Source organism: Haliotis asinina, chromosome 2, assembly GCF_037392515.1.
Source record: "Haliotis asinina isolate JCU_RB_2024 chromosome 2, JCU_Hal_asi_v2, whole genome shotgun sequence".
NCBI lineage: Eukaryota > Metazoa > Mollusca > Gastropoda > Lepetellida > Haliotidae > Haliotis > Haliotis asinina.
Window position 1 is genome coordinate 67,276,577 of NC_090281.1, and position 16,333 is coordinate 67,292,909.

General features: G+C 39.2%; 1 protein-coding gene across 2 annotated transcripts in view; it reads right to left on the reverse strand.

Moving 5' to 3' along the window:
• Window positions 1-913: 913 nt before the first annotated feature.
• LOC137274194 (neuronal PAS domain-containing protein 2-like) overlaps window positions 914-16,333 on the reverse strand; it is a 62,118-nt gene continuing 46,698 nt past the window's right edge. For both annotated transcript variants that reach the window (XM_067807248.1, XM_067807247.1), the window contains 7 exons: window positions 15,314-15,420; window positions 10,097-10,244; window positions 6,285-6,481; window positions 5,850-6,109; window positions 5,581-5,655; window positions 5,286-5,460; window positions 914-5,163 (listed from right to left, as the gene is read on the reverse strand). In XM_067807248.1, coding sequence (XP_067663349.1) covers window positions 4,889-5,163; window positions 5,286-5,460; window positions 5,581-5,655; window positions 5,850-6,109; window positions 6,285-6,481; window positions 10,097-10,244; window positions 15,314-15,420 — 1,237 coding nt within the window. In that variant the 3' untranslated portion in view covers window positions 914-4,888. The remainder of the gene's footprint in view (window positions 5,164-5,285; window positions 5,461-5,580; window positions 5,656-5,849; window positions 6,110-6,284; window positions 6,482-10,096; window positions 10,245-15,313; window positions 15,421-16,333) is intronic.

Consider the following 16,333-nt stretch of genomic DNA (forward strand, 5'->3'; position numbering starts at 1 on the left):
AGCAATATTTAAAAGGTGTTCAAGTTCAGCTCCTGAAAAGATAAATATGCACGGAAGGACAGACAGACGGACGGAGCACATTTAAAAACAAATGCATCACTGTTGATGCTTCATGCAAGCAATTCATTGCAAATGATGTAATTCATATCTACATTATATCATAAGTAAAAGGCACTTCATCAGCAAAGTTGGTTCACTTGTGAATTGTTTGCTCTCAAAGTTGGAATGGCTTCTGTGGATAAAACTGGTGACTGAACTGCATACAATTATTTCCGACATGTTGAGGTTGTAATATACATGCTACATTTCATCTGTCTCTACATTAGGACATGGAACTGCAGAACAGGTCAAAATCATGAATACAAGTAGTCCCACCAGTAAATGTCAATGTACCCAAGAATATCTGCTGTCTGTTTTTTATACCCATCATTGGAAAATTACATGTCACATTGCTATGGGTAGAAGTAAAGTTAACAGATGAATGCACAACAGCAGGTAGAGGGCAAACATGTCCAGCACATGCAACAAGATCTAGGTTGTCGTCGATGGACAAGATATACTACTCATATGATTTGTTAAGTGTATATTTCTTTCAGTGTGAAGCAGAAAGAGAAAGCACATTTTAAGGCATTATTATGTGCCTTAACACATGCCTTGACTTGAAACATGCCTTTACAGCTTTTGCTGCGTCTTCTAAAGCGTAAGTAAGCTGACCATCAGTGGGAGTAAGTCCCGCAGGTCAATAGCAAAACAAAACAATTTGAGGTGAAAAATTAGACACTTTTCAGAAATATGGACACAACACTTGAAGAAATACCTTCAAACTAAATGTGATTGAATGGTTAAAATACAACCTAAGGCAACATTTGCATGTGTTTGGGTCAGACTTGAGGCATTGTTGTGGATTTCTGGATTTTTGTTTCATTTTGAACGTTTTTGAAAATATGCAATGAAAAGAAAAAAAGCTAAATTTTCAGTGAAAAAATGCAAAGTAATTACAAGAAGACTATCTTGTGTGAAAAATCTGAAATTTAGTTTCTAAAGTTGTGACTTTCTAAACATTAAGCAGAAACATGATGAAAATGAGGTGTGGGTACATGAAACCATTGAAAACTGTGAAAGGAATGACACATTATTCTTCATGCTGACAGTGACTTCATCTTTTGAGCCAAGCCCAACCAGGACTACCACACAGAATTTGAAGCCAGGACTAGGAAGCTACAACTCCAAAATGAAATGAGAAGTTCCAAATGTGGAGGCATAAGAGCTTTGCATTACAAAAGTTGCTGACAAGACCATCAAGATACTGGTCACATGGGATGCAACAGTTCACCTCTAGTTTGTACCAAGCAATTCCAAGGAGTAACTAATCCGACTGCACCTTTATATATCATGAGACGACCCCTGTTATGCTGTCAATCCCTGCTTGACCTTGTTTTATTTCTTGTCCTCAGAAATCATGAAGGCAGGAAGGAATAAAATAGCATCACGAAAGACATATTTCTCGTAAGTTTTTTGATCATTAAATAGCTAGGGGTTTCATTTTTAGAGCATGGAAAATTGATTTTAAATTTTTTTCTTATTCTTGAAAGAATGTGTCGGGCAGATCCGTAAAACAAGAAATAAAACTGATCTGGCCTAAACATGATCTTTTTCTTTCCTTTTCCCCCACAAAGGTACATGTGAAATCAGCCAATATTGTTGGGTATATGCACTTAACAGACTGTTCGAAAATTTTGCAGTTCATCATCTAATTTGGAGAAAACAGACTGCACCAGTCTGAGGTTATCAAATCACAATAAACCCTGATTAGAACAGCCAATGTGACATCCACATCACCACAGAAGCAAAACGATATGGCCTGGTACTTCCTTTTTCAGTCATTTTGTAGGTGGTACTTAAATAATTCTATGTACAGTAATACATAACAAAATGCATCATAACATTCAAAGGATATATGGCAATAAATTTTGTGCAACACACATGACAGAAATACAGTGGACTCTGGCAATATCGGCCTCTGTAAACATCGGCATTCTGTCTACAACCGCACAAAGTTTCAGTCCCGGCAGAAATGCACTTAATAATCATATAGAAACATCTGTAAATATTGGCTTCTGTCTACTCCAGATATCGGCATTGTTTCTCTGTCCTAACAAACAAATGGTTATGAAAACAAATCCGTGAAAACCGGCACATGAAAGATTGTACAACCCTTTGATGCAGTTAGGTCCAAATGATGTAACAACCGATTTCACGGTTACTACCTGAGATTATTCAGAAATGGAAAGTGTCAATGAGTGTCTTGTCGATTAGTGATACGTGTCCCTTACATATAGTGATGAATAGTGGGCACTGTAACAACACATTTCCCGATATTATTCAGAAATGGGAAAGGTCAATCAGTATCTTGTTAACTAGTGAGTGGTGCGTGTCACATACATTGAGTAATTAGAGGGTATTTAAGGTAAAATCGTATGTCAGTATTGCCAAAATGTCTTGGCCCACTAAGCGTGCAAAATGTGAGTTGACCCTGCAACAAAAAGTGTTCCTTATTCAAACATGTTAATGCTAACAAGAGAACGACTTCCATTGTGCGTCAGCATCATACGGCAAACTGCCTATACCGGCACTTTGTCAAAACCGGCATTTTATTTTGGTCCCATGTGGCGCCAGTAATGACAGAGTCCACTGTATTTTAAATCTGCGAGACAGTTGGCAACTTGTTTGTGTCACAACTGATATAAGTAAAGTATTAAGGTGTCAAAACCCCTCTTTCCCCACCACTCCCCTTTGATTGAGATGGAGAACCCATTTGACTTTATTTTGTCATGGTAGAATGAACACATGGATGTTTATCCCTAAAGTTGAGCGGGGTTGTTTGTAAATTCAATAAAGCTAAAAATGACATTTTTTAAATGTCAGCTGTGTTGGGGTTTCAAATTCAGGTAAGCACTGCTAAGTTTAGATTTATAAGACCACATTTCTTTCTTTACAAACATTCACAGCCATATTTGGTATATCACAAAGTATTCACAACTCTTGAAAACAATACTCTGGAAAACGTGAACCTCCCATATGGGTTATGGATTTCAAAAATGTATGCTTGTACACTTCTAAATCAGTCAGTAATAATTCAGATCTATTTTTAACAAGTGCTAAATTTGTCAAGTCATGTTGAAGAGACAGGGATACCCAAGACCTGTAGAGTCTACAATTAATTCTTCAGGGTTCCAACAGTGTTCATGAATTATAATAATGGTGAAAAAGTGAGTCCCTTTGTTGATATTACATTCTAAATAACTTTTCTGAAACATCCTGACTTGTAGATAATTAAAAATATGCCCTTATATACTTAACAGCAAATGAAATGCCAGTTTCAAAAAAAATGAAATCTCATGAAAGTGAGCATTTGTGTTTGTTTTATATTTAAATTACTTTATAAAAATCCAGAGTTGTTTCCTTTGCTGTTCAGTATATTTCCAGGAATGGCTTGCTCCTTTACACATGATCACAGAAGCCATCCACACCAGTTGCTTAAGTACTGATGTCATTCGGATATTCTAATAATTTTAGAGTGCCACATATTATGTATATAACAAGTGTTCGAGAGGGGCATAAAGTAATAACAATGACCAGTCATACTTGGCTTCGTTTTAGAGAACAAGAACTTTGAGCATCATCACACTGCTATATTACTTCTTCAAAGAATACTTTTGCAAAATGGTCAGCTTCTGAAAACTGATTACGCAGTATCTGCCACTGAGCACACAGTGTATCATACATACCTAACCTTTTATCTTGCCTCACACACAAAAGTCACTTTCTGATTTACAAAAGGAGTAACATTTTCTATGTACCCCGCAGGGAATGCCAACTCATTTGGCACTTCATGTTAGTAATTCTTTATCTTGAATAAACTTGATTCATGGATGATGTACGGAAATTACCGAATGCAAATCAATGAAAGGGAAATAAATCTAAATCTGTAATGGCTACAAAGAGACTTGCACCCATGCCTCAAACAATTCAAAATTAACTTTGAGGTGTTAGTAAGATAAATACATTGTTCACTGGTTGTGAGGGTCGCGATGGGCTCATCAAACATAAACAAACATCTATGGTACATCAACCCATGTCAACCCCTACACGACTAGTGAACGACATATTGTGCATTCAGATACAGAGCTCCTTCCTGAAACTGACTAGTAAGTGTGAAAAGATAAAACTTGTCTACTTTTTACACAGGGTCTAGAACTTTCCCTTCATAATAAACTTGAACTCTTTACACAGCACGGATTAAATTCACGAGACACAATTTCTTAAGTAAAGGTAGCCATGATATGTACATGATAAATAGGACAATTTCTGTTCTCACAAGCAGAGAACACGGAACTGTGGAAACGGCACAGATATTTATGCAAGTTTGAAAGTCTATATACATATAACATAGTTTATCTTATTACATGACATCGGGAACATGATAAATAATTTAACATGTCAATAACTTAACAATTTACAACCAGGTTCTCAGTCTGGACTTCAACATAGTGTATCGTGGGATAATTAATATACATGGATAACCATAATTGCATTTTCATCAATCATACATTCCTTTCACTTCACCAACCCGGTGCAAGTAAACAACTGCTTTTGTCAAAAGTCATGAATTTGCAGTTTGTGAACTCCATGATTTCTGTTGGCTGGTAAGCAAAACCATGTGCATTCCTCATACAATGCACATACTGCCCAGATGACAGAGTTGCTTTGACGTATCCCAGTAATGCCAAACACTATTGGAACCTTGGAATCTTGTCCACCCTGAGAAATAGCCTTATCACTAAAGTGAAGAGTCACCAAAGATCCATGCATGAACACTGACGATAGTCTAGTTGTCTGACATTTCTTGATTATTAAAGTTGACATCATCAGCCTCAGGGACGATCTGGAAGGGAAGACAAGGCTGAAGTTGATGCTGTTGTACTTGCTGGATCTGAACCTGTTGATGCAGCTGAATTTGCTGTGGATGTTGCTGCTGCGGCTGTTTGATAACACTCAGCGTGCTCATCTGTGGGATCATCATGACTTGCTGACCTGCAGCAGCCATAGTCATTGGCTGGACCTGGGGCTGAAGGATCAGCGAGTGGGAGGTGTCTGGTGGGCCTGCAACACAAATCACTCATTAGTGCCTCACACAGATGAAAAGGTGCTGAGTCACAATGGTGGCCTGTTACTTTGAACTACAGCGATGGAGAGGTGCTGTGTCACTACTGAGGGGCTGTTACCTTGAACTACAGGGGCAGAGAGGTGTTGTGCTCGTGTGAGTTGCTCTGTGATCTGTCTAAGTTCCTCTTGCTGGTGTCGGATGGCATCCTGAAGCTGTTCGGACTTGTGAAGCAATTGATCATGAAGAAGGCGCTGTGCCCGAGTCATGAAGATCTGTGGCTGTTGAAGAAGATTCTGAAAACACAAGTAATTATCAAATTTTCTATGTACAAGAAGTTGTCTATGAAATATCACTCACATTCAAGCGACTTTAAAGAATACTATTCCTGATGTGGCCATGTTTCTGTGACTTACTTCTTGAGGACTCATGACTGGTGCTGGTGACAAAGACGGAACAACACTAACTGCATCTCCCATTGTTACCCGGGACTGAAAATACATCACATACAAGCTTTCAATATCTTTTGCTATTCTACTTATTGACAAATGTTTCAAATATATCACATTAGATGCTGCAAAAAACTAAACTCACTCATTGTTAGAAAATGAATAAACTCCTCAGACAAAAAACACTGTATGAGATTACAATAAGAGCTGTGATGCATGAAGCATGAGAAACTCACCAACTGATTCTGTTGAACAGCCAACATGCCATGAGGTAGACTCATTATGTTGACTGGTACCATTCCCCTTGGGATCACCTGTGGCAACACTGGTGTGGATGGGGATGGTTTCTCCTGCACTGTCTGAGACTGTGAAGGCTGCTGCTGCTGTTGAAGGAATGTCTGCAGGTTGCTAGTTAGTGGTTTACTGGTGATGGATCGATCCAGTTGTGTTGAGTGAGGCATTTGACTACTTTCGGATACCTCTAACTGACTGGCACCTGTGGAAAAATGTTGCCCTGCTTAAACTTATCTATGAGCAAAACAAAGCCGACTTCCTCCACCAGCAAGTATTTCAGTTATTTCATAAAATGGTACAATTTCTGGACAATATACCATGACATGGCTGAGTCAGAATCAGAAACTTCACTCTGAAAAAATCGTCTTAAACTTTACCTGTGACACTGGCATCAGGTGTTTCCGTAAGGACCGAGGCACCAGAGAGCAGATGAGAGGCTGGTCCAGATGTCACAGAACACGAAGGACTGTGCTGGCCTTTCTCCATCTCCGTCTCATCAACAGACACCATTTCTGAGTCGTCCTCCTCTGCCATCCCCATCTCTTTACGAATGCTGTTGCGGACCTCTGAGTAGCTGTACACACATCATCATTGCATGACAATAAGGACCATGATAAATGAACAAGTACACACAGCTTTTCTGCAAAAGGCTTTAGAAAACACTTGACTTTTTCAGTGTAGGAAACTTAACAGAAAATTCTACCAGACACCAGAACTAGTAACTCAGAAATCTTACCATCCCTTCCCAAAAGTTGCTGGGCCAACTTTAATGTCACATTTCACCTCAGCATTAATAAAAATACTATTAAGTATCTTTGCTTTCATATTTACTGAAATGCCCCTGCAAAAGGTCACCGATAAGATTCCCTTGAATACACATAAAATATGACCCTGACCGTTGGGCTCTTAATATTTATGTTTTTGCCAGCCCTCCACAGAATTAACCTGTTTCAGGCGGACAGTAGTTTTCTACACTGCTGATTCCCCTCATTTGGTACAAACACTATCTTTCACATCTAAGGCCAGACCAAGTTTATTTCTTGTTTCACTGTTTTGTGTCCACAGAAAAACCTAAAGTCAGGTGGGAAGGAAAAAAAATAATTCACCAGTATAAGTAATATTCCATCTAAATGTTAAAAGTATTTTACCTCAGCATTTTATGAAATGTATTTGGGATTATATTTGTTGAGCTAGTAAATATTTTTTGTTCTTGGTGCTGTGAAAATATGACTAGGGGAAGATAAGGAATTCTGAACCGGTGTTGAAAACATGAAAATGAATATCAGGGTACATCAACTTTTTCCTGAAACTTGTTTCTAATCCACAGCTTTAGCTTGGTGTTGTGTTTTTTTGTTTATGGGCCTCAAATGGCTAATCACAGGGGTTATTTCCCCACATGGAAACTTCTCCGTTTTTCTTAGCTGAAGTCTGACAATGAGGAAGTCGATGTTTTGTGCCTGGTTTGAACTAGGGAAGTTCCTTTCTACCTCTGATTTAAGGTCTTTTGCCAGGATCATATATAAGAAGAGGATTTGCCTAGCTCCATGCTTCAAATTAGAGGAGGTCACTCCTACATAAAGTGGTCCTACATAAAAACCATGGACTTCAATATAAAATTTAGTGCACTCAGAAACAAGTTTCAGTGGAAAAGATAATTTAGTGTTTGAGGGACATATTCATAAACAATAAGCATAAGGTGTTAATATTGAAATAATTAAATCTGTTCTCAGGCTATACCCAACGCATTATGTTTGATAAGCAATTGCAATGATATTGAATGTATATTAAACAGGCTATTGATAGATCAATGTCTCCACACACAACATGTGTGTAGGCAAGTTAATTTGAGGAGTCAAACAGAGAAAACTGATTCTGACCTATAACAATCATGCATTTTTCAATGTCATGGTCAAAAGTCAAATGAGTATGATGTTGTCTGTATATGATTTTAGTTACTTATTAAACACAAAACAAAAGAAAACAATAAAATCTAGTTTCTGCATGTGAAGGTTCACTCCCAAAAAGAAAAATTCATTCTCCAAAAACACAAAAGTGATATATATATTAAACATACAGGTATATATATATGTTTACATGGTATCATTTGAAGAGGCACAAACATATATATTTGAATAATTTTTAATTTGAGGATGAGAGGTTGATAATCATATTTCATGATGAAAATAAACTGACAGATTGAGGGACTCACATATATACTAGCCAAATGGAGAGAGTGTGCATTGTCAAAATGTTATCCCCGTTGATAAGTATGATAATAATGTCAAAGGTACATATAAATTAATTGGGGGGATCACAAGACCATAACAAGTCGGGAGAATTTCAATTGAAAAGTCAATCATAGCAACGTTACAAGTCCACAACTGGGACGGGTTAAACAACCATGTCACAAGCGGGTATGTCCACCATCGGCATTGAGAGAACAGCAATGCATCGATGATGCATAAAGCCTTTCAAACGTGCAAGGAAGGTTTGTGGGATGTCACGCCAGATTCTCTCAAGTTCTGGTGCAAGGTTAAGGACGCTATCTGGAGGATGAGGAAAGTGGTGTAAACGTCGATCCATCCCAAACATGCTCTATCGGGGAGAGATCTGGTGAATTTGCAGGCAAAGGCTGTTAGTCAACATTGTGGTGTTGCAAGAAATCCATAGCAACCCTTATCGTATGAAGGGCGGGCATTGTCCTGTTGGAATGTTAACCCAGGGCCAAGAGGTTGCAGGAAAGGAATTGCCACAGGTCAAAGAATCTGATTCCTGTAGCCCACATCAGTTAAGTTCCCCTGAACAGTCACCAAAGGAGTTCTTTGGTGTGCTGTTATTCCACCCCAAATCATCACGGAGGCACCACCAAAGCGAATTCTCTCAAAGACACAGACCTGTGCCTAAAGTTTTCCCATGCTTCTATTGGCATATTTACGTCCATCACTATGGGAAATGTTAAACCTGGACTTATCTGTAAAAACAACAGTGCTTCACCAAGACATGGATCTGCGGACATGATTTCAGCACCACATTCAGCAAGCTTGTTGATGACGTTGTGTCAGGATAGGTCGTATACCGGAACATTGTTGTCTGATCTCCTGATGATGAAAGTGTTGTCAAACTGTGTTGGGGTGAATATGGCGAAGTCCTGGGACGGTCGGGGCAGTCATCACTGAAGTCTGAAAACTGTGGGGAAGAATCGTCACCCTTGTCCATCTGTCCTGTCTTGGCCATGGACGTCCAGAGAGCAGAAACGGTGTTCAAATGGCAGTGGAAATGTGCAACCACTTGTCATATTCCCCTACGGACCATCCCAATGGCTTCATGATGTTGTGCAGGCGTTAGCCTTGATACGTTATGCATTTCAATAGCCATTTAATTTTTGAACGATCGCAAGTTCAGGGGTGGAGCTTTCCAAATTGACAGTATTGCGTGGCATTCATCTGCTCTGTTTCTCTTTCCTGGAATGCACATGCAGCAACATATTGCACGTGTCAAGGACGAAACCACTGCCGTCACAGAACATGATACGTGCATGCATGTTGGATACGTGTCACTAATCTCTGAGAATAAATCCTTATGTGTCTACACAGGTTTGATAAATTCATTTTTTAAAGTTTTGTATGCACAGTTTCTGTATGTGCCTAGTATATTTGGCTAAAATTAATTTTCGCTACAAATTATGGACATATTAGTAAAAAATGGAATTCGTCACAAATAGCTCCACTGCTTGATTACAAAGATTACTAAGTCAGTTTTCTTTCAAAATATTTAGCCAGCGCATTGTTTCTATTGGTAACATATGATTTGTTGTCCTAAATTTTGTGACTGAAATTCTACTCTGAAAGTACATTGTACAAACTGGTCTAAAAGGATCCTCTGCATATTATTCTTGAACAAAGTAACATTTTGAGCATATAGAGGGCCCATACTTAAGGTATTCACAAGTAAATATATGTTGATGCACTTACATATGTTTATGCAATATGTCTTAATTTAAAAGTCTTAATTCATTACATGAATTAATAAAACTATTCTTAATACCTAACGTCTTTCCGTATCTGGGCACATACCACTATTGTCAAGGGTACTGTTTTAAGCGGTCTGTCTTTTGGGAAGATACCCGTGTGAACACTTGGCTATAGAAGCAGACCGTTAGACAAATTAACTATAAACATGTCCAACTCACCTGACAACTGTGTTCGTACAGACAATGAATTCAGGCTTTGAATTCCACTGGTGGTACGTAATATAGTAATGTGTCTTGAGCCAGATCCACTGCTGTCCCTTGGTGAGGAAGCGATAGTGACAGGAGGTGCCCTCACCAGTCTGCATCACTGCAAGTACCAGAACGTCACAACCATCATACATCAAGAACTAAGTACAATTGCACACTCACTACAAGCACAAGCTAAAAGCGTCACCTTCAGCTAAACACACCACCATTCAACAATGTATGGATGGCCCATCAGCAAGTGTATGCACTGCAGTTTAATGAGTTATTTCAAACAGTAGGACACTTCTTCCCAATACCAAGGAAACTTACAGCATACAAGGGGGGTTGGCTGAGTAGTTCTCAGCCTGACTATGATGGACTGCAAAGATAGAAATGGTTGATATGTTTTACTACATGATCCTCACTGGAGAACACCCCTCTACCATTGGGGCTGAAATTTTTGGACTCGACTAGTACTCAAGGCTTTCTGCTGTTGTGTAAAAATCCTCCAAAGAAAAAATGACATTACCAGTATCTGCATAATTGTGCCAGACGGTTCTTTCTGAAAGCCTGGATGGAGGTCTGAATTGTATTGTAACAAATTAGGAGAATACAGATGATTTTCAGTTACTTCAAAGCCACTGTCATGCACTGAAGCCAAAGTAATATCAGACTTGTGCAATGTTTTCCCGGAAGAAAAACACCTTGAAAAATTTCTTGTTCATTTTGTTTACCATAATGTTGAGCATTGATATGCTGCTGACACAGGGGCCTAAAACAGATCAGCCCTGTATTGGTCATTTATGTACCTTGACTTTATCTTCTTTGAAGGAAACATCAGAAGGTACCTCTGCTCTGAAGAATGAGAAGTTTCTGGCTACTATGGTTAACACAAGATTACCATTGTCACAAATAGTCCAACTCTTCTAGGTTGTTTGGCCAGTGCCAGTATATACACATGTATGTGACAGTTCTTTGTCCAAAGGTTTTTATTTCATTTCCTTTAGGAAAAGGAGTTCTATTGAGAAAATCATTGTAAAAGATTTCCAAACAGTTCGAAGGCAAACAGTTGAGAATATGCTATTATTTGTGGTACGGTAATTATCAGTTTTGGTGCAGCACATTCAATAAATGTGATATGACTTGGTGTATGATGCACCAGTGTTTAGAATTACCTGTTCATACTTGATTTTCTGTAACCATAGTTACAGATGGCTGGAATCGAATCTCTACATATTTCATATTCAATATGAATCTACTAGCCTCAGTAAATATCTCTTGTAAATATTTCTAAAAGACAACCTTTACTCTGCTAGGTCTGTTTCAAAAAGGCACAACTTCCACTGAGATGAACCAGGAGTGTTTCTGATCAGGAGCCTAAATACAGTGAGCCAATGGTGCTGAAACCTGTATCATGAGAAGTTCATTTCTCAAAACTTTCCAACTGTATTTGTTATGGATATGTGCAAGATGTTGTTGATAATTTTCAGTCGTGTTTTGTATTTTATAGACATTTTCCTTTGAAGGGGTTGAAGGTCTCGCTGATCATGGATCATGCGAAATTTTGCTTGAGTTGCCCACCTCTTTATAATTAAATGCAAGGAGTCTGCATGAACAGCCACTGAACTTGGCCCTGGAGATATCTGATAGTACACTTTCTGTCCCTTTACATCTACAATGCTTAGGCACTTGTTGGAATATCCTGCTTACTTGGGAGTTTGGCATTAATGCAGTATGTAAGTTTGTATATTACAGTACATAGTTAGGTTCAGAACTTTCCAGCCATGTAACTCAACATAATTATTTTCAACCGAACAGTTATTATACCGTAAAGGTTGAAAGATTTAAAGCATAACTTTGTCTACACACATTGTCCACCATTACTGCACATTCAGCTCAGTCATCACTCAACATTGGAGTAGCTAGCTACAGTTGAAGCAAGCTGACAAATGCCCTGTCACCCCAGGCACATGTATTTTCTGCTCAGTCAATTCCTCCCATCCACATGGTCAAGCACTAAACTCAAATGTCTTACTGTATGTCATATACACCATCAAATGAAAACAGTACAAAATAGTAGGTTAAAGTGTAGCTCACTTGTAGGGATTTTTTGCTGTTCAAAGTTTCTGCTGGCAATGATATTCAAATAATATCTTCATAAATACTGAGTACTTATTGGCAAATATCACAAGGAGGTACATTTTGGTCATCTATTAATCTGTTACATGTACACATGTGGGTGTTTTTTCACAAAAATGGCTGTGTAATGGTCATAAGAACTCTAAAACTTACGTTCGCAGGTTAATACTGAGCTATAAAATGCTGCTGTTGTGACTTTTTATTTTTTTCAAAGCAAAAGTAGCTACTAAAATATTGTAAGTTGTTCACTGGTCACAAGGGAGACATGTGTTGATGTATCCTCAATGTTTGTTTATGTTCCCTGAGCCTGAAGTGTGAGGGGAACATAAACAAACATTGAGTGAACCTCAACCCATGGCGGCCAACACACCAGACAACAATGTGTATATCTTACTGAACACCCCAAAATTAATTTTGAACTGTTTGAAACATGAGTAGTGGATCGTGCAGTCTAGTTAACCTGTGTGAAACAAATGATTTGAATATTGCATCGTGCTGTGTTTCTTGCGGGTACTGTCTTAGTAAAGTCGCCATGGTGTAATTTTGTCAAAATTTATTTATTGGAATGTGGGCAAATTTCTCATAGGCATCACGATTTTGCAGAAAACAGAAGAAAACCAGATTTAGAGTTATCTCCCTTCCATCAATTTGTATTTGCAACACATCAGTAATTTCCGTGCACCGTGCTTGATTCAATGTTATTCGAGATAAATAAGAACTACCACGAAGTACCAAATGAGTTGCCATTGGCTGCAGAGTACGTTGCAATATACCTCGCTTGTAAGTGGGGTACACTGAAAATAACAGAAGAGCGCTTAGCCAATCAGAAAAAAACATTTATGTGTGAGGTAAGATAATAAGCATTGTAACTGGTCCAATGTAAAGTACATATTGATTGCTTATGACCAATGCTTTCCAATATTTTCAAGTTTATATAGAGAATATCACTTAATTCCATCACTGGAAATGCTGAAAAATTAATTCTGAACCAAAAATAATATGGTTTGGGTTAGAACTTTTAGAACAAATTAGTGTTTGATACCACTCTTTTCAGTTTTCAGATTCATCATTGCAGTGACTCCTGGAAAGATGTTCATACCAGACTACTGCTTGACAAATATTAGTAATTTGCATATATGGGAACACCCTTCACAACATTTCATTTGAAACAAGAAGGAAACAGGTTGTCGTCTATATATTAAAAAGTTCAATTTCCTCGTGCGAATCATGTTTTGATTGTTATATCATACGACTGCTTGACAAGTATTAGATGAGACAGCACAGTAAACATGTTTGTAACAAGCAGGCGGGGCAAGTAATCTGGGCCCCATTCCTCAAAGCAATCATAGCACTACGACTGCCACAAGTCTATGTTACAGTATCAGAGTTACGATCAATGTAGCTCTACAACTGTCCTAAGTCTATGTTACAGTATCGGAGTTATGATCATCTTAGCACTACGAATGTTTTAAGTCTATGTTACAGTATCAGAGTTACGATTAATGTAGCTCTACGACTGTCCTAAGTCTATGTTACAGTATCGGAGTTACGGTCATCGTAGCGCTAATAGATTACAGATAAATAAAATGATACATAGCTTTAATGTAGAATGATTACTTTAAGTACTATATTGCAAACAGAGCTTTGCGAACATAATGATAAAGGTAATACTAATACTGATGAACAAGTATTAGACGAGCCACGACCTGACCAATGACCCAAATTGACATAAATGGGAAGGCCCTTGAAAACATTCTGTTTGAAAAATAAGTTAAACGGGTTGTCGCTTACAACTTGACAAATTCGATTTCCTCATGCGAATCATGTATATGAGATTACTGAGTTCATGCCACGGTCAGCATGTACTGCATGTGCCTAATCCCCCATCTACCTCATGTACCTGTAGCAACCAAGAGTATTTGTCTACAGTTCCTGCCCCGCCTACTTGCCACAAACACGTTTACTGTGTAGGCTCATCCAATATGTGTCAAGCAGTAACAGGTCTCAGTCTAAGGTCATTTGACCTTAGAGTCATATGAAGTCAGAAAGGTGTCAAATTGTACCTAAACGTGGTAAAAGGAATTGGACCGGCAGAAAATCTCTTTTAACTGTGCAGATACTGTTATACATCCTGTAAACACCATTCAGCTGACTGGGAAATATTCTTACCTTGTACAGCCTTTGCAGAGGGATTATGGGTACACTTGCCTTATACAGCACACACTATTGTACTGTGAATATTCTACACACTGCACTTCTCCAGTTACACAGACATGTGCAGCATCCACAGCCAGCACTGAGCCATTAGCCCATGTAGGGCACTCCCACAACCTAACACACAATACCTATCCTGTTCAAGTAGGTTACGCCCTATATAAGGGTCACAATGTCACCATGAGAGATTATTCTACATACATCACCCCTGGGGTCACCATGAGAGAATATCCAACATACATCACCCTGGGGTCACCATGAGACAATATCCTACATACATCACCCCTGGGGTCACCATAAAAGAGTATCCTACAAACATCACCCCTGGGGTCACCATAAGAAAGTATTCTTCATACATCACCCCTGAGGTCACCCAGGTGTTCACTGTCAGGCAATATACCACATCACCCGGTGTTCACTGTCAGACAATATACCACATCACCAGCTGTTCACTGTCAGACAATATACATCACCAGGTGTTCACTGTCGGACAATATACATCACCAGGTGTTCAATGTCAGGCAATATACCAAATCACCAGGTGTTCACCAGGCAACCTCTTACATCACATGGTAGAACATCTCTCTAACATAACACATGTACAACTCCACATGTTATCTGTATAGTGTGTGTGTCTTACTACGTTTCAGATAACCAACTATTAGAGAAAGCATCCTTTATGTCGCCCTGTTTGAGGAGTTCTGACAATTAAAGGCAACAGGAAAGAGAGTATTTAGTGTACATTATGAACCAACACAATATAAGTTCTGGAATATCCCTGCTCCACCTTATTGTCACAAGCAGTGCCTGCTGACCGACACAGAGGCAGCAACTTACACTGTTCATGGCATCGAGCAATATTGTCAAGGTCATCAGGGTGGTAGTAATCATACCCAGACGTGCCAAGCAGTTCAAAGGGTAGGTAACCTATGACTGGAGGTGCCCTGAAACAAACAAGCATAACATACTCGGTTAACAATTCTACTTCCAACAACAGAGCTCAGACATTGCCATCACATGTATGCATAACACAGCCAACAAGTAAAGAACCTAGGTGTTTAGCGAGGTCTGCACTACAAGTTTGACAAGGGCAATTCTAGGTATACAGCGTCATGGAGAGGTTGATAAGGGCATATGTAAGGGTATAGCAGGCTACAGAGGTTAGTAAGGGCATACCTAAGGGTATAGCAGGCTACAGAGGTTGACAAGAGCATACCTAGGTGTATAGCAGGCTACAGAGGTTGACAAGAGCATACCTAGGTGTAAAGCAGGCTACAGAGGTTGACAAGAGCATACCTAGGTGTAAAGCAGGCTACAGAGGTTGACAAGAGCATACCTAGGTGTAAAGCAGGCTACAGAGGTTGACAAGGGCATACCTAGGTGTATAGCAGGCTACAGAGGTTGACAAGAGCATACCTAGGTGTATAGCAGGCTACAGAGGTTGACAAGAGCATACCTAGGTGTAAAGCAGGCTACAGAGGTTGACAAGGGCATACCTAGGTGTATAGCAGGCTACAGAGGTTGACAAGAGCATACCTAGGTGTATAGCAGGCTACAGAGGTTGACAAGAGCATACCTAGGTGTATAGCAGGCTACAGAGGTTGACAAGAGCATACCTAGGTGTATAGCAGGCTACAGAGGTTGACAAGAGCATACCTAGGTGTATAGCAGGCTACAGAGGTTGACAAGAGCATACCTAGGTGTAAAGCAGGCTACAGGGGTTGACAAGAGCATACCTAGGTGTAAAGCAGGCTACAGAGGTTGACAAGGGCATACCTAGGTGTATAGCAGGCTACAGAGGTTGACAAGAGCATACCTAGGTGTATAGCAGGCTACAGAGGTTGACAAGAGCATACC